The sequence below is a fragment of the Grampus griseus genome (assembly GCF_964374135.1).
Source record: "Grampus griseus genome assembly, chromosome: 17".
Lineage (NCBI taxonomy): Eukaryota > Metazoa > Chordata > Mammalia > Artiodactyla > Delphinidae > Grampus > Grampus griseus.
In genome coordinates, this window is record NC_139011.1 from 53,880,098 (window position 1) to 53,899,858 (window position 19,761).

The 19,761-nt window shown below is 36.6% G+C and overlaps 1 protein-coding gene across 1 annotated transcript in view; it reads right to left on the reverse strand.

Moving 5' to 3' along the window:
• RALYL (RALY RNA binding protein like) overlaps nt 1–19,761 on the reverse strand; it is a gene marked incomplete at its 3' end in the record, with an annotated part of 509,450 nt that overhangs the window by 39,920 nt on the left and 449,769 nt on the right. The window contains exon 7 of the mRNA XM_082674672.1: nt 11,583–11,755. Coding sequence (XP_082530798.1) covers nt 11,583–11,755 — 173 coding nt within the window. The remainder of the gene's footprint in view (nt 1–11,582; nt 11,756–19,761) is intronic.

Below are 19,761 nucleotides of genomic sequence, written 5' to 3' on the forward strand. Positions count from 1 at the left end.
CATGCACAATGATTGTTCATTCTATCCCTAACTCCATTTAAATTATGAATGGAGGCTTTCTTTATGTCCTTAGTATCTGTTTTCAGGAGGATAGGGAAGATAGCATATGATGGATTGACAGAGTTCAAGATGAAAGTTTTGAATACAGACCCAAATCAAACAGGTTAAGTAAACACTTTCTTGCTCCCTTGTGATATATACCTCTAACCAATTCAGTTGGCACTACCGTTGGGAATGTGTCTCCCAAGTTCTTTTTTGTCCTCTAGCTAGTTTAGTCCATATGGTGATATTAAAAAGAGATCAAAGCACAGTTGATATGGGGGAGCATCCAGGTGAAGGATTTCATTAGGAAAGAAACAAAAAGCTTCAAAGAGAAGGAAACATTTTCAGTCTAGCTCATGAAGGTCAAGAATATTGATCAGAATGCTTTACACATTTAAGATTTTCAGTGGTGTATCAGAAAGCCTGCTTTGAGTTCTCTTCAACTATAGCATTGGATTTGTGGTTCAGACCTTCCCCAATGTGCATAGCAATTCATGAGTTTGTTAAGCCCAGGTGACTCACTGCTTAGTTGAATGTTTTGTTAAACGCTGAAAGATATATTACAATGTAGTAATGAGATTTCATGCCCAACTATTACACAATCCAGCTAGGTAATTCCACTGTGGATTCTTACTAGATTTGCCTGATTTGATTGCATGTAGTCAACAAAAGTAATTACAAGTAGAATTCAAAACAACTCAAATTCTCTAATGCATTTAAATGCTAGGTCTGTCTATAGTTTCCTTTGGGAATTGACGTAGCTCTATAGTTTCAAACCTCAGCCTGGTAAAACTACAAATTCCTGAGCTCTTCCCCAGATAGTCAATATCAGCATTTTTAGCAAGCACCTTAGGGTCTTTGGATGTGAGTGCACCAAAAACTTTGCTTTGGAAAGCACTGACTAGCCTCTCAAAGGCTCCTGAACGTAGCTGACAGCTCATGATATCCTCAGGTGTACAGAGTCACCTTTCTCATTCATCTTTCCCCATACACCTGGGGAGAGTTCATTCACCCTTTTGAATTAGCAGAGCATTAAGCACTCACTTTTCTATAGAATTTCCATTTTTACACAGACTACTTCTTTGTGGATTACGTTATTTTATATAAAAGGGGATTACAATTTTGGTGGATATGGAAAAAGTAAAAGAGCTTGAAAGGTAAATGTCTTGTGAAGTTTTTAGTAGTTTTATCAAAAAATCTATTTATCTATCTGCCTATCTATTGATCCATCGACCCACCCACCCACCACCTACCTAATATGAAATATCTAATGTATTTTGGATATTAAATATACTTTATGTGATTCCCCATTTGTAAATTACATCTTTCATATTGGTCTTATCATAATAGAGGGCTTTGTATGTTTTGTCTGTAGCTTTTATCCTCAGGTAACTGATAGCCTTCTTTTTTTATTTTATTTTATTTTTTTGCAATTATTCCTTTTTATTTACTTTTTTTAAAAAATAAATAATTAATTATTTTATACAGCAGGTTCTTATTAGTCATCCATTTTATACACATTAGTGTATACATGTCAATCCCAATCTCCCAATTCATCCCACCACCACCAACCCCTGCTGCTTTCCCCCCTTGGTGTCTGTAAGTTTGTTCTCTACATCTGTGTCTCAATTTCTGCCCTGCAAACTGGTTCATCTGTACCATTTTTCTAGGTTCCACATATATGCGTTAATATACAATATTTGTTTTTCTTTTTCGGACTTACTTCACTCTGTATGACAATCTTTAGGTCCATCCACGTCGCTAAAAATGACCCAATTCTGTTCCTTTTTATGGCTGTGTAATATTCCATTGTATATATGTACCACATATTCTTTATCCATTTGTCTGTTGATGGGCATTTAGGTTGCTTCCATGACCTGGTTGTTGTAAATGGTGCTGCAATGAACATTGGGGTCATGTGTCTTTTTGAATTATGGTTTTCTCCGGGTATATGCCCAGTAGTGGGATTGTTGGGTCATATGGTAATTTTATTTTTAGTTCTTTAAGGAACCTCCATACTGTTCTCCATAGTGGCTGTATCAATTTACATTCCCAACAACAGTGCAAGAGGGTTCCCTTTTCTCCACACCCTCTCCAGCATTTGTTGTTTTTAGATATTCTGATGATGCCCATTCTAACTGATGTGAGGTGATACCTCATTGTAATTTTGATTTGCATTTCTTTAATAATTAGTGATGTTGAGCAGCTTTTCATGTGCTTTTTAGCCATGTGTATGGCTTCTTTGGAGAAATGTCTATTTAAGTCTGCTGCCTATTTTTGGATTGGGTTGTTTGTTTTTTTTAATATTGAGCTGCATGTGTTATTTATATATTTTGGAGTTTAATCCTTTGTCTGTTGATTCATTTGCAAATACTTTCTCCCTTTGAGGGTTGTCTCTCATCTTGCTTATAGTTTCCTTTGCTTTGCAAAAGCATTTTAAGTTTCATTAGGTCCCATTTGTTTACTTTTGTTTTTATTTCCATTTTACCCTAGGAGGTAAAAAAATCTCTAGCTGTGATTTATGTCAAAGAGTGTTTGTCCTATGTTTTCCTCTAAGAGTTTTATAGTGTCTGGTCTTACATTTAGGTCTCTAATTCATTTTGCGTTTATTTTTGTGTGAGGTGTTAGGCAGTGTCCTAATTTCATTCTTTTACATGTAGCTGTCCATTTTTCCCAGCACCACTTATTGAAGAGACTGTCTTCTCTCCATTGTATATCCTTGCCTCCGTTGTCAAAGATTAGCTGACCATAGGTGCGTGGGTTTATCTCTGGGCTTTTTGTCTTGTTCCACTGATCTATATTTCTGTTTTTGTGCCAGTACCATATTGTCTTGATTAGTGAAGTCTGTAGTATAGTCTGAAGTCAGGGAGTCTGATTCCTCCAGCTCCACTTTTTTTCCCTCAAGATTGCTTTGTCTATTCAGGGTCTTTTTTGTCTCTATACAAACTTTAAGATTTTTTTTTCTAGTTCTGTAAAAAATGCCATTGGTAATTTGAAAGGGATTGCATTGAATCTGTAGATTGCTTTGGGTAGTATAGTCATTTTCACAACATTGATTCTTCCAATCCAAGGACAAGGTATATCTCTCCACCTGTTGGTATTATCTTTAATTTCTTTCATCAGTGCCCTATAGTTTCCTGCATACAGGTGTTTTGTCTCCCTAGGTAGGTTTATTCCGAGGTATTCTATTCTTTTTGTTGCAATGGTAAATGGCAGTGTTTCCTGAATTTCTCTTTCAGATATTTCATCATTAGTGTATAGGAATGCAAGAGATTTCTGTGCATTAATTTTGTATCCTGCAAATTTACCAAATTCATTGAGTAGCTCTAGTAGTTTTCTGGTGGCATCTTTAGGATTCTCTATGTATAGTATCTTGTCATCTGCAAACAGTGACAGTTTTACTTCTTCTTTTCCAATTTGTATTCTTTTTATTTGTTTTCCTTCTCTGAATGCCGTGGCTAGGACTTCCAAAACTATGTTGAATAATAGTGGTGAGAGTGGACATCCTTGTCTTCCTGATCTTAGAGGAAATGTTTTCAGTTTTTCACCATTGAGAATGATGATTGTTGTGGGTTTGTCATATATGGCTTTTATTATGTTGAGTTAGGTTCCCTCTATGCCCACTTTCTGGAGAGTTTTATCATAAATTGGTGTTGAATTTTATCAAAAGATTTTTCTTCATCTATTGAGGTTATCATCTAGTTTTTATTCTTCAATTTTTTAATATGGTGCATCACATTGATTGATTTGCATATATTGAAGAATCCTTGCATCCCTGGGATAAATCCCCCTTGATCATAGTGTATGATCCTTTTAATGTGTTGTTGGTTTCTGATTGCTAGTATTTTGCTGAGGATTTTTGCATCTATATTCATCAGTGATTTTGGTCTGTAATTTTCTTTTTTTTGTAGTATCTTTGTCTGGTTTTGGTATCAGGGTGATGGTGGCCTCATAGAATGAGTTTGGGAGTGTTCCTTGCTCTGCAATTTTTTGGAAGAGTTTGAGAAGGATGGTGTTAGCTCTTCTCTAAATATTTGATAGAATTCACCTGTGAGGCCATCTGACTCTGGGCTTTTGTTTGTTTGAAGATTTTTAATCATAGTTTCAATTTCATTACTTGTGATTGGTCTGTTCATATTTTCTAATTCTTCCTGGTTCAGTCTTGGATGTTTATACTTTTCTAAGAATTTGTCCATTTCTTCCAAGTTGTCCATTTTATTGGCATAGAGTTGCTTGTAATAGTCTCTTAGGATGCTTTGTATTTCTGTGGTGTCTGTTGTAACTTCTCCTTTTTCATTTCTAATTTTATTGATTTGAGTCCTCTCATTCTTTTTCGTGATGAGTCATGCTAATGGTTTATCAGTTTTGTTTATCTTCTCAAAGAACCAGCTTTTAGTTTTATTGATCTTTGCTCTTGTTTTCTTTGTTTCTATTTCATTTATTTCTGCTCTGATCTTTATGATTTCTTTCCTTCTGCTAACTTTGGGTTTTGTTTGTTCTTCTTTCTCTAGTTCCTTTAGGTGTAAGGTTAGATTGTTTATTTGAGATTTTTCTTGTTTCTTGAGGTAGGCTTGTATAGCTATAAACTTCCCTCTTAAAACTGCTTCTGCTGCATCCTATAGGTTTTGATTGTTGTGTTTTTATTGTCATTTGTCTCTAGGTATTTTTTAATTTCCTCTTTGATTTCTTCAGTGATCTCTCGGTTACTTAGTAATGTATTGTTTAGCCTCCATTTTTTTTTTTTATGATTTGTTCCCTATAATTGATTTCTAATATCATAGCATTGTGGTCAGAAAAGATGCTTGATATGATTTTAATTTTCTTAAATTTACTGAGCCTTGATTTGTGCCCCATGATGTGATCTATCCTGGAGAATGATCCATGCACACTTGAGAAGAAAGTGTAATCTGCTGTTTTTGGATGGAATGTCCTATAAATATCAATTAAATCTATGTGGTCTATTGTGTCATTTAAAGCTTGTGTTTCCTTATTATTTTTCTGTTTGGAGTGTAAGTGAAGTGTTAAATTCCCCCACTATTATTGTGTTACTGTCAATTTCCTCTTTTATAGCTGTTAGCAGTTGCCTTATGTATTGAGGTGCTCCTACGTTGGGTGCATATATATTTATAATTGTTATATCTTCTTCTTGGATTGATCTGTTGATCATTATGTAGTGTCCTTCCTTGTCTCATGTAACATTCTTTATTTTAAAGTCTATTTTATGTGATATGAGTATTGCTACTCCAGCTTTCTTTTGATTTCCATTTGCATGGAATATCTTTTTTCATCCCCTCACTTTCAGTCTGTATGCGTCCCTAGGTCTGAAGTGGGTCTATTGCAGAGGGCATATATATGGGTCTTGTTTTTGTATCCATTCATCAAGCCTGTGTCTTTTGGTTGGAGCATATAATCCATTCACTTTTAAGGTAATTATCGATATGTATGTTCCTATTACCATTTTCTTAACTGTTATGGGTTTGTTTTTGTAGGTCCTTTTCTCCTCTTGTGTTTCCCACTTAGAGAAGTTCCTTTAGCATTTGTTGTAGAGCTGGTTTGGTGGTGCTGAATTCTCTTAGCTTTTGCTTGTCTGTAAAGCTTTTGATTTCTCCATCGAATCTGAATGAGATCCTTGCCGGGTAGAGTAATCTTGGTTGTAGTTTCCTCCCTTTCATCACTTTAAGTATATCATGCTACTCTCTTCTGCCTTGTAGAGTTTCTGTTGAGGAAACAGCTGTTAATCTTATCGGAGTTCCATTGTATTTTATTTGTCATTTTTCCCTTGCTGGTTTCAATAATTTTTCTTTGCCTTTAATTTTAACCAGTTTAATTAATATGTGTCTCAGTGTGCTTCTCCTTGGCGGTATCCTGTATGGGACTCTGCACTTCCTGGACTTGGTTGGCTATTTCTTTTCCCATGTTAGGGAAATTTTCAATTATAATCTCTTCAAATATTTTCTCTGGTCCTTTCTCTCTCTCTTCTCTTTCTGGGACCCCTATAATGTGAATGTTGTTGTGTTTAATGTTGTCCCAGAGGTCTCTTAGGCTGTCTTCATTTCTTTTCATTCTTTCTTTCTTTATTCTGTTCTGCAGCAGTGAATTCCACCATTTTGTCTTCCAGGTCACTTATCCATTCTTCTGCCTCAGTTATTCTGCTATCAATTCCTTTTAGTGTATTTTTCATTTTGTTATTGTATTGTTCATCTCTGTTTGCTTGTTCTTTAATTCTTCTAGATCTTTGTTAAACATTTCTTTCATCTTCTCGATCTTTTCCTCCATTCTTTTTCCGAGGTCCTGTATCATCTTCACTATCATTATTCTGAATTCTTTTTCTGGAAGGTTGCCTATCTCACTTCATTTGGTTGTTTTTCTGGGGTTTTATCTTGTTCTTTCATCTGATAAATAGCCCTCTGCCTTTTCATCTTGTCTATCTTTCTGTGAATGTGGTTTTTGTTTCACAAGCTGCAGGATTGTAGTTCATCTTGCTTCTGCTGTCTGCTCTCTGGTGGATGAAGCTATCTAAGAGGCTTGTGTAATTTTCCTGATGGGAGGGACTGGTGGTGGGTACAGCTGGCTGTTGTTCTGTTGGTCAAAGCTCAGTAAAACTTTAATCCTTTTGTCTGCTGATTGGTGGGGCTGGGTTTCCTCTCTGTTCGTTGTTTGGCCTGAGACAACCCAACACTGGAGCCTACAGGGGCTAATGGTGGACTCTGGGTGGGCTCACTCCAAGGGCACTTCCCAGTACTTCTGCTGCCAGTGTCCTTGTCCTCACGGTGAGACAAAGCCAGCCCCCACCTCTGCAGGAGACTCACCAACCCTTGCAGGTAGGTCTGCTGCAGTTTCCTATGGGGTCACTGCTCTTTCCCTTGGGTCCCAATCACATACTACTTTGTGTGTGCCCTCCAAGAGTGGAGTCTCTGTTTCCCACATTCCTGTTAAAGTCCTGTAATCAAATCCTGGTAGCCTTCAGAGTCTGATTCTCTAGGAATTCCTCCTCCTGTTGCCAAACCCCCCCATGTTCCAAAGCCTGACGTGGGGCTCAGAACATTCACTCCAGTTGGTGGACTTCTGTGGTGTAAGTGTTCTCCAGTTTGTGAGTCACCTACCCAGCAGTTATGGGATTTGATTTTATTGTGATTGTGCCCCTCCTACCATCTCATTGTGGCTTGTCCTTTGTCTTTGGATGTGGGATATCATTTTTGGTGAGTTCTAGTGTCTTCCTGTCAATGATTGTTCAGCAGTTAGTTGTGATTTGGGTGTTTTTGCAAGAAGGAGTGAGAGCACGTCCTTCTACTCTGCCATTTTGAAACAAGTTGAGTTCTTGATAGCCTTTTTGGTGGAAGAAATATGATTTCCTTCTTTGTTCCCATAGCAAAAATCTCATTAGTGGTCAATCAATAAATATTTGCTAATAGATTTATTCAGAAATGAGTATGGTAACAGTTTAATAGTGTATGTATAATGTGTCAATATAGAGTTCAATTTTAAATATATTCAAGTCTTAATTGATAGGCACTAATGAAATATATAGGCATAGATTATTATAGAATCACAGATTTCTAGCCCTGGTTTGCTTCTTATAAATTATGAAGTCCAAGTACATGAGGAAATCAGTCTTCTCTAAGGCACTAAGCTACTTGAGAAAAAGAATCATTTACTTAAACATTTCATTTTACACATAAAGCAATAGTTTTAGTTATCTGTACAATTTTTGTAGCATCTGATTCACACAGTAGGCACTTGAACGTTAGTTGAATGGATTGCTTAATGGAAATCGATTTCACTAACTGGATATTTAGATCTAGGCAATATATGGAGCAGCTTCCCGCATGCTCCACAAGGGGTGCCACCACTTATGGCTGTCCCATTATCACATTTTGCTGGATCTCCTTTGCTTCAGATACAAGTCTTGTTTCCCATTCATTTCAGATTTTCTTTGAGCAGCTGACTGAGCACGTGGATGCCAGTTCTTCCTTTTGGTTGCTACTGTATGTGCTAAAGACCTAATTATACTGTATCCTTGCCGAATCTGTAATCATACCCACTCTTCAAAAAGAGAAGATTTGTGTTTTTAATTTCCTTTTCAGGAACCAAGGATGATTTTGTTCATGTGGTCTGGAAAAGAGAAAATAGTAGACACCAGAACAGGGAATTTTCTCTTGGCCAATCACTGGGAGGGACTCCCCTGTCTCCATTTAGACTGCAGGGACTGAGTACTACACTCACCCTCACTCATTGTTTTCCAAGTTTTAGAAATGAAATGAGATACTAGAGATAGTATCCTTACCTCCAATTAGCTAAACCCCCAATTATAATGCTGGAGTTGAGGGAGAAAACCTGAGAACATTCAGGCAGAAATAATTCTGATCAGTTACTTTCTGTGTGTTTAGAACATAAACCAAACACCATGGTTTGGTTTTGTTCCCTTGGCTGCATGCTCAACCCTTGCTCTTTCAGACATGGTGTTCCTGGAACACAGACTCACTCAGAGGAAAGATCAAACAAAATGGATTTTAGAAATTTCTGACCTAACCTTACTATTTTGTAGATAAGAAAGTTGAGACTCAGAGAAGTTATGTTTAAGGTGAATCGATTGGATTGGATAGTGACAGATCTGGGACTAAAATGGGCCTTGCTATCTCTTTCATGCCAGCTGACTTTTCATAGCTGTCTTACCCTTGTACTTCTATCTGATATTTGGAGTGATTTCATGCACATGTAGATGAGCTATCTTACATCTGAGCCTCTCAGTTCCTTGAATTCTTCATATGCAGTGACTTTTCTTATGATCCCACTTCCATCCTCCCCTCCCATGGATTTTCTCATCACCTGTCACTCCTCTGAAATATCTCAGTCTCTGAGTACAACAATTGCTTTTCTCTTATTCATTTCCTTTCCTTTCCTCTGGTCCTTAATGGTATAAGGATTTCTATTCCCTTCGTGCCTCTGTTTTCTCCTTCTCAGCCCCCTTCTATGTTCCCCTCCTTCCCTGATCAACAGTGGTTCTCAAAGAGAACCCCAGACTGGCTGCATCAGCATGACTTGGGAACCCATTAGAAACGTGAATTCCCAGACACACTCAGCATACTGAATCCGAAACTCTTGGAATGGGACAGCAATATGTGTTTTAACCATCTGGAATGGGAATTAACAAACTCCAGGTTATTCTGATGCACCTTAAAGTTTGCAAACTACTACTCTTTAATTCTTGGTCTCTAGCCTCAGCTGGCTGTGGACACTAACCGTCAATCTTTATGTTTTCCAAATTAGTGATGTTCTATGTTTTCCATACTCGCTTCTTCAAATCTTCACCTTTCTCCTTAAATATGTGACAATGCCAATCTCTCCTCACTCTCCAGAGATTATCACCCTCTGACTTACAGTTCATGCTTGAATTCCCTCAAGCACCTGCCACCAAATCCTCAGGCTTACTACAGTTTGTTGCAATGAAAGAGTGTCCCTCTTCACGTCGAAGGTCAGCCTATACATACAACTGTGTCCTAAATCCCTTTCCCGTCAGCACTGGGGACTTTCTTTCTCCTCAGCAAGTTTTCTCTCTCTCTCTCTCCTGGCATCTTCCACCCAATTTCAATTTAAATTCATGCACTTAGGGATTTTGATTCTAAGTGTGATAAAAGCACTGTAGGGTTTTAAGCAAGGGAGTAGCATTATCTGGTATACAGTTTAAAAAGATTTTTATCCCTTTATGTGGAGAATGGATTGAATGGGCTGAAGCAAAAAAGTCAGTTTAGCTGTAGTGGAGATGTAACTAGCTTTGGGCTATGATTTGGAGGTAGAATGTATGGGGGAAGGTGGAGCAAATCAAAGGTAATCGTCGTCTTTTTGGTTTTTAACAACTGTGTGGATAATGATGCTGTTTACCAGAAAGAGGAAGGCTGGAAAGTAATAAGATGGCTGGAAATAATCAAGAATGTTTCTGGCATGTTAGGTTTCAATTGTTTTTTGAACATTTATGAGGAGAGAGGCATCTACTTGAGATTAGAATTCCAGGAAGAGATGAAAAGTAGAAATATAGATTTAGGAATCTTTGGCCTATAAATAATACTCAAAGCTCTGGTGTTTGATGAAGTTACCTTGTGAAAGTGTGTATAAAGAGAAGGTGGCCCATGACAAAGTCCTGGGCTATTCCATTATTTAGTGGGAATATGGAGGGAAAGTTTCTAGCACGGGTGAATGAGAATGAACAACTAGTATTCTGAGAAATTCTCCTAAGCAGTTTTCAGCCAAATTCTGCTGACAGGTTAATTAAAATAAGAACGGAGAGGCAACCATTGGTAATGGCAACATGGAGGCCTCCAGAGATCTCAACAAAAGCAGTCACAATGAGACGGTGACAGCAAAAGTCTGATTAGAATGGCTTGGGGAACTTATGTTGTTGGATTAAAGTCCTGCCTAAGGAGAAGCTGAGAAACTTGTTAGTCTTTCATTCTAGTCCCTGCTCAACAGACTCTAGATCTAAAAATAGGTACTCAAGTCCTTCAAACTGATACAGACTTTTGTAAAAATAAGGGTGGTTGTTAAAGGCTCATATCTGAAAAGTTTAAATAAAGGTATCATGTAATTTAAACAGCTGGAATGTTAAAAATCAATATAGAATTCCATAAATGAAACTAGGGATAGGTTAGTTACCATGCCAAAATAACAACCACGACAAAATCAGTTAAATAACAGTAGGTAATAAAACAAATTGGAATCTGATATTACCTAGGATAAGTCAAGTTTAATGCAATCAGTCCATAGATACTTGAGAGCTGGCAACACACACACACATACACACACATTTGCCTTATTCTTATTAGTCAGTCCCTTTAAGATAGTATATTTAATTTCATGGCTGATAAAATATGAGGAGTAGCATTCTCATCAGCATATATTTACCAAGTCCCTGGTGTGTTTATACAGGAAAGAACATCTGGAAATGACCAGTATAATGATTACAACATTGGGGAAAACAAAACATGTAAAGAATCAAGTCTCAGTCAAATCCGCAACTCATAAAAACTGGTTATCAAGCAGCACAGGCACTGAAGATGATAAACTGGCTATACACCGAAGGATCATCGTAGTGAGCAGAGTGTAAAAAGGGCTGTTGGCCTTATAACTAATATAATTATCATCAGTGAGTGACACTACTAAATAAGAGGGGAACCATGTATTGTCCAGTAAATTGTTGTTTTGTTACCAGGATATTATACCCACGTACAGTTCATGTGTAACTGCACAAACACAAGATTCCTTTCATGATGAAGCATTTGAGAAAGAGAATCTTTCATATGAGGCTGTAAATATACCTAATCTCATATATAATATTCCTGTTCATTCATTTATTCCCTCATATTTTAAATTAGCAAAAATATATTGAGCACTTATTATGTGCAAAGCACTGCCTGAGTTTGCCTTAAATATGTGCATGTAAGAAAGAAATAAGCCCCCAATAATTAATCTATATTTTAGAATGAATGAGTCGCTGACATGCTGGTACTATTACCAAAGGGTGTGGACACCAAATGTTTAGTTCCTACCAGCTCATGACCCCCATCTTCATCGAAGTCCTCCTCTATCCCATCAGTCATCTCTTCTCCATCGGCATCTGGCCCTCCTTCAGCAGGCTCCTCTGTAGAGTGATCTGCATTCTCTGACACACATTCATCTTGGATCAGCTCTATACTCTCTTCCAATTTCTTCTTCTGAGCTTCTGGTGGAGGGGGGAAAAAGCAAATGACTACTACTTTGGGTTGCTCATGAGCCATTTGGATAAACCATGAAAAAACAGTCTATGAATGGGTAAACTCTGTACTATTGTGTGAGGAAGATAAAGTAAATTATGTTAAGGTTGAATTTATTCAGTCATGTAACTTATGTTCATATCTCTGTGTATTTACATGTAAGCATATTATTTTTTAACAGAATTAGCAAAAAAATTGGGGAATGCTGATGGTACTTGTATATAAGGAAACAAAGATTTACATAAACAGATTGATCTTTCTGGTTATATATAGTTCTTTCTGATAAGGATGTCCTCTCTAAGGAGAAAATACAGCAAAAAAAAAAAAAAAAGAAAATCAGATAAAACGTAGAATGTGTTCACTCAAGGAAGGAGGATGAAGAATGCTCTCACTGACAAGTTCAAACTTAAGAAGACAAAAACTCACTGAGGAAAAAAGTACAAAAGCAGATATGTTGGCCGTCAACAACATGTTCATGTGAACAATCCTTTGATATTTTACTCTAAATTCTGTTGGTAGATGTGGTTAACCACAAGGGTTAAGAATAAAATTCTGGTGTAAGAGAGCCCGTGTTCAATGTCGAGCTTCATCATTTACAAGCTTTGTGACGCTGAAATGATAAATCCTCCTTGTGCCTCAGTTTTCTCATCCACGCAATCAGGATAGAGAGATTTTAACTTTCAGGGCCTGGAGTAGTAAATCAAAGTGTTTAGTTTAGTGATTTGCAAATAGTAAGTGCTCAACAAATGAAGCTACATTCTACATTAATGGAATTCCCTCTAATGCCAGGGTGTGTGCATTTCGTTCACAGAAATGTGCCCAAATGGGAATTATGCTGACAACATAATAATTATTTCCCCTAGTGGTTGGTTTTCTTCTCTTGTGAAAATACCAAGAAGCACTGGATATTGAATAAATGAGATTATCTTATGTACCTCCTTCTCTTATTGCCATGTGTACATGACTATGTCAAAAGCTATGTGCTTTTCACACTCATTTTGATTATTATTATTTTATCAGATGATTATCCCATTATTCGAGTTTTAAAAGATGTTGCACTTTGAGTTTATTTATTTATATTTTACAGCAATAAGGAAAGTTTACAGAGACAAAATATTTTGGGGTATTCATTCTTGGTAGTTTTTGTAATGTGAGTTAAAAGGAAAATAAGCATTGTTATATACATTTTGACTCAGCACAAATCTTTTCAAACATAACTAATATGTAAATCAATAAATGGATAAACATTATGTATAAGTAAGAAGATATCCTCTCCTATAAATTGTTTAAAATTGTAGTAATAGTTACTTATATAAATACAGGCATAACTCCAAGGAGATATTGCAGGTTCAGGGTTCAGTTCCAGACCAGTTTTTTTCTGTTCTTTGCTGTACACCTGAAACTAACACAATATTGTAAATCAACTATATTTTAATTAAAAAAAAAAGCTGTGATGGGCAGACTAGTGAGAGCACTGAAAAGTTTGGAATCCTCTGATATTAATCATGCCTTATGCTCCACCTTGTTGCCTCTGTATCGCTGATCCTGGAAGACACATGGATTTGGCTACTGTAGTGTGATCTTCCACTCTTTCTCCTAAAAGAGGTTTTTGTACTTATCACGTGACCCCCTCACTTCTAGCCGCTCTGGGTCACTATGTTGGTGGTTCAAATGCCCTGACTCTCAAGTCCTGGTGTTGGTATTTTAAGAAAGAAAAAGGAATGAAGGTCTGGGATTGGATAATTATTATTCTATAAAACATGTCCCTAATATTACAACTTTTCCTAAAGTCAAACTTTCTCAATTTTAAGTCATTGTGTTTATTCTTTTGTTATAACACACAAATGGGCTTCTGGTTAAAATTCACATTATATTGGAAATTCATTTGGTCTGGCATATCTATTTCTTCTCTAATGACTTCAGAAATATATGTTCTCTAAGAACCGTCACTTTTTGATGTTGAAAGTTATATTGTTTCTTTTTTTTTTTTTCTCTAGAAAATCTCTGGTCCAAAAGGTGTAATGGATTTTCAGAGAATATATGTAGGACCAGATCTCGGAGTTGTATAGTCCTCATCTGGCTTTGTGTAACAATTTGATTCAGTTATCTTTGGAATCCAAGTTGACTTTCTTGATCTTCTTAGTTGAATACAATCCCTCCTCTTTTCATCAACCAAAATGTGTATCAGATAGTTCTGTTGTTGTCTTCTCCTTTTCTCATTAGTGTTTAAGCTTTCTTGAAACTTGAGCTATTGCCTCAAAAGGTCATTATCACACTCTAAGGGGATAATAAAGATATCAATCTTTTATAAAGTGAAAAGTGCAATACTAGTCAGTTATCAAGAAATATTTTGATGTTCTCTGTACCCTTCATTGAATGCCTTATACAGAGAAGAGATAAGGTATTAGAGAGAATATAAGATTTGAGATCCACACTTTTGCTAATTACTAGTTCTATTAACTGTAATTTTCTTTTCTAAAAGATGAGCATAAAGATGATATCTTTCAGAAGGCTACAGTATGCTCAAATGAGGAAAAAGAGGTGAATGCATTTTTTAAACTATAAAGGGCACAAAAACATGTTCTCTTAAGAGGTTCTAAATAGTTCTTGAGTTGAATCTATATTGATTACTTGATTGCTATAGATAAGTTGTCCATATCAAAATAATTCATCACTACTGATCATTAAGAATCATATATTACAAAGACAATTTTGGCTTTGATGTGGTCCCTTAATTTCTGTTTAGACAGACATAGTGTTTTTTTTTTGTGGTACGCGGGCCCCTCACCGCTCCGGCCTCTCCCGCCGCAGAGCACAGGCTCCGGACGCGCAGGCCCAGAGGCCATGGCTCACGGGCCCAGCCGCCCCGCGGCATGTGGGATCTTCCCGGACCGGGGCACAAACCCGTGTCTCCTGCATCAGCAGGCGGACTCTCAACCACTGCGCCACCAGGGAAGCCCAGACATAGTGTTTTAAGTTACTCTGTTTTGTGTATTAATATACAACATACCTGTAATTCCTCTGATGACCTATTTCAAAGGCAGTTGTGTATTAATATAGTTCATTGCAAAAACATCCTATAACATCCTCATTCATCCATTCATTAATTAGAAAGCTAGCTGCATGGAAGACATTATCTGGGTTGAGAAAAAAAGCTTAATTATAATGGCAATTGATTCAAAGGAGTTTAACAGAAATACACTCAGTCTGTGCTTTAGTAATGTGGCCACCATAGATTTTTGTCATTATCTCAATGGGAAATGTTATAATCACTAAGCAGTGATAGGTTTCATGAAAAAAAAATCACACATGAAAGCATATCTTGTTTATAAAACTGTTGGTTCACAGTTTACCAAGCAGTTTTGATCCAGTTATTATCTTGTTGAAATAGAAAGAAACAAAGCAACTTGTTCTATTTTTATGAATAATTATCTAATTCTACTTCTATTAGAAATGAGTAGTTTATTAGTAGTTGTTAGTTTTTTAGTTTATTCTTAACTTCATAACAGTCTCTTTATCTGCATAATTCTTTTTCTACTTCTCACTTTTACTTTTTATTGTGAGTGCGTGTGTGCATGCACACGCACGCATGCATTTGTGTCTCTACTACTGAAGCTTCTTTGGGGCAGAAAACTTTTTATACGTTTTTGTATCCCTGGTGGCTCAGAGGCTTACATGTAAATTAAATATTTGTTGAATATATTCATGAATTTTTGTGGAACTAAAAAAACAAAAATAAATGTCTGGGTATCAAATTCTTTTCATAGAGTCACAGTGATTTTTGAATTTGGCACCATGGTAGCAAAAATACAAATTCAAAGAAACTAAAAGAAACCTCCTTGAAACATTCTACACAAGAGCCCCACACCACTAAGGCAAAATCAATCGTGAGGTATGAGAATTTCTGAAAGGAAAATTGTTCATGTTTATAACTGACAAGTCTCCAGGAGAAAAATAAACTATGAAGTCTTCAGGTGCTTGCAGGAGGAGGACTGCCTTTGAAAAGTGGCATTATTTTGAGTCTTTGTTGACTTTATAAGTCAGAGTGAGGGGCAACCACAACATTTCTTTTGTGAGAAAAGTGCGTTAATTTTAGATTTTTTTTTTTTTGCGGTACGCGGGGTCTCTCACAGTTGTGGCCTCTCTCGCTGCGGAGCACAGGCTAGGGACGTGCAGGCCCAGCGGCCATGGCTCAGGGGCCTAGCCGCTCCGCAGCATGTGAGATCCTCCCAGACCGGGGCACGAACCCATGTCCCCTGCATCGGCAGGCGGACTCTCAACCACTGAGCCTCCAGGGAAGCCCCAGGGGAGTGTTTTGAATCTCTTCAGGAACCAGACAATTTTTTTTGAGGTTTTAATTATTTTAAATTAAAAATTATTTTTACTGAAATATAGTTGGTTTACAATGTTGTGTTAATTACTTCTGTGCAGCAAAATTATTCAATTATATATACATTCTATTTGTAACTATTCTTTTTCGTTATGGTTTATCATAGGATATTGAGCATAGTTCTCTGTGTTATACTGTAGGACCTTGTGTTGTCCATCCTATATATAAAAGCCTACATCTGCTAACTCCAGCCTCCCACTCCATCCCTTCCCCAACCCCCACCCCCTTGGCAACCACCAGTCTGTTCTCTATGTCCATGGTTCTGTTTCCATTTCCTAGATAGGTTCGTTTGTGTCATATTTTAGATTCCATGTATAAGTGATATCATATGGTATTTATCTTTCTCTTTCTGACTTCACTTAGTATGAGAATCTCTAGTTGCATCCATGTTGCTGTAAATGGCATTATTTCATTCTTTTTAATGGCTGAGTAGTATTCCATTGTATATATGTACCACATCTTCTTTATCCATTCATCTGTTGATTGACATTTATGTTGTTTCCATGTCTTGGCTATTGCGAATAGTGCTGCTATGAACATAGCGGTACATATATCTCTCTGAAATATAGTTTTGTCTGATGTATGCCCAGGAGTGGGATTGCTGGATAATATGGTAATTCTATTTTTAGTTTTCTGAAGAACTTCCATACTGTTTTCCACAGTGGCTGCACCAACTTACATTCCCACCAACGTGTAGGAGGGAAGAACCAGACAATTTTAAATTCAAGAATGAAGAAATTTGCTTAGTTAAAAGCACATGTTCAAACTAAACAATGGCTATCAAAGGAAACGAAGTGCAAGTGACAGGTAAATACTTCTGTTTAAAGGAAAATGCCTCAGGCTTTAAAAAGCCCTAAAAGGAAAGAATTTGATATAAAATTTTAATCCTCATATTCAAATATTTTTTTCTGTACCTCTCATTTCTATTTCATCATGTATATATGATTTAGAAGGCAAGTTAGAATTGTTGGGATTTATGTTCAAAGCGTTTTTATTAAATTCACTTTGCTGTAGAGCTATTATCATTAATATAACTTTGAAAATTGGTTGAGTTGGCAATTAAGTTTTTTGACATACTGGCTTAATTGCTAGCTAACTGCTAGCTGTATTGTACTTAGCAGATGGTTAGAAAGGATGTTGATATAAAAACAGTCACATTATTCATCAGAGCCAGCTAGTAGCCCCAAACTATTGTTTTCACATTGCAGTATAAACTGTATTGTTTTAAAAAATTCTACAATACCTGTGTATAATATAAATTTAACTAAATGATTCCAGTAAATGCCATTTAGAAAGATGCACTTATTATGGCTGGTGTCACTAACAATGACATAAATGAGCATTGGGAAAGGTATGCAGGAAGAATGCCTTTAGATTAACATACCAGTTACGTAAGTACACTCCTGGTGAAAAAGTCCTCAAAGTTGTTCACAAGAAGTATCCTCAATAGTTGAGGTGACCATAGATTCAATATAAATCACTTAAAAAATTACTGAGATATTGTGTTTATTTAAATCTCACAATAATTTTAAGGAATAGACATTATTTTACCCATTTTATAAATTTTATAACGACCTTTCCAAATTTTATGCAGGTAGTAAGTTTTGGGACTAGGTCTCTAGTAGGATGTGAACCTAGTTCTGTTTGATTCCCAAGTCTGGGGCCTCGGATGTTTTAGTAGTGTAAATCTATTTGCCCCAAGGTAGATGAATTAGGGAGGAATTAGAAGTGTAAAGAACAGCTAAAAGTTCTTAAAAAAAATAAGGTGACTGCAATAGAGCAAGTGAGCGGGCTTGAGTATCAGCAGTACCACTGAGAAAATAGAAGGGATGGAGTAAAAAGATGCCAAAAGCCAGATTTTGCAATACTGGCTATAGTAGGAATGGAAGATGATATCAAGGTTGGCAATGTGATTGACAGGATTTATGTAATGGTGATGTGACAGAGGCAGGGTGCAGAGAGAAGAGTATATTTAGAAGAGAAAGAGTTCAATTTTTAAAGACTATGATTGAGTTGTTACTAAGAAAGCCTTAACATTCCCATCAGCTTGACTGCACTTTTGACAGACTCCATTCTGATTATGGGCCCTGACCTCCTTTTTCTTACAGCATTTACTTTAGAAACCTTGTGCCTGTAAATTCTTTCTATGCCCCTTTGAGTTGTATATCTTTTATAACCAGGCATGTCTTTTCAAGACCTGGAGGCTCCCCCTTTGACATGTAATCATCAGAAAAAGATAGGACTCCTGGCTCCCAGTCTCTGTGGGCCAGTAGGAGCCTAACTTCCATAGAGTCAATCAGCAAACATGGATGGCCTCATCATATTGATCAACCTCCCTACTAACATCCTCTAATACTTTTCAGTCAGCTCACTCTTGCATTTAAAAACCCTCCTACCTTTTGTTTTGGTAGAGCTGAGTTCAATTTCCATCCCCTATTACAATAGTTTTGACCTCTATTACAGTAGTCTTGAATGAAGTCTTCCTTGCCATTTTTAACAAGTGTCCAGTGACACTTATCTGAGGGATGGCCACTGGAGCTCTCTAGGAAGCAGTTGGAAAAGTTTTGATCCATTTGCTAGAGACAACTCAATCTCTTTTTTCCCCTGTAAATTGAGCTTCTTTAAAACATTTAATTTTTGTAGTTAAATATTTCTACAAGACTTTTTAATGAAAAACAGTAGTTTTCTCTTCCCATTTGCTTACCATTTCCAGCTCTTTAAGGGCTTTATACTCACTTAGCCGATTCTTTTAGATATGTGCCCTTATATTTCTAAATAGCATGTTTATATTGTTATTTCTTGATTAGTTTTATACACTATCTATTAACATCACCCTTGGGAAGCTGAGGATTCAGCTTACTTCCCATCCCCACTTACTTCCCATCTCCCTCAAGAGTTATATTGTAAATTGTATTAGATCAGTTTTCGGTTTTTACATAAATTTAAAAATGTAAATGCATTGGGCAGCTAACTTGTTAGTATATAATGAATAATTTGTTCTTTCCCAAACAATATTTTACTTTCTTTGGAATTAAAAATTGCCTTAGGTTGTTTGTTTGTTTTAAACTTGGTACTTGTACTAAGTACATGTACTCCTTTCTATATGCTTAAACAAACTTACCTGTCCCTCCATCAGATGTGTAACTCTCATCTCAACCAATTCACTTCCCCAACTATTAGCCACTGAATCCATTTCATCTTCTTGAAAAAGTCTCTCCCAGAACGTTTGAGCAGGTCTGATCTGTACTCATTATTTTCCAGGTCTCTTTCACAGCTCATATGCTAGAATCTTCTTTATCATTATCCTGAGGATTCCCTTTGCCTTTGGATTCCCTGCTTTGGGAAAGTCATGTTATTCTGTTTCTTGGTTTAACTCCTTGTTTTGGTGAAGTATATCTTTAGTAATTATCAGAGAAAGGGTGAATTGGAGGTAAGTTTTTTAAGCCTTGTACATCTGAAAATATCTTCAATCTACCCTCACTTTTTAATAGTTTGGGAATTAGGTATAGAATTGTAGGTTGCAAGAGGATGTTTTCATTGCCTTCTAGCTTTTAGTGTGGCTGCTGAAAGGCCCATTGGCGTTCT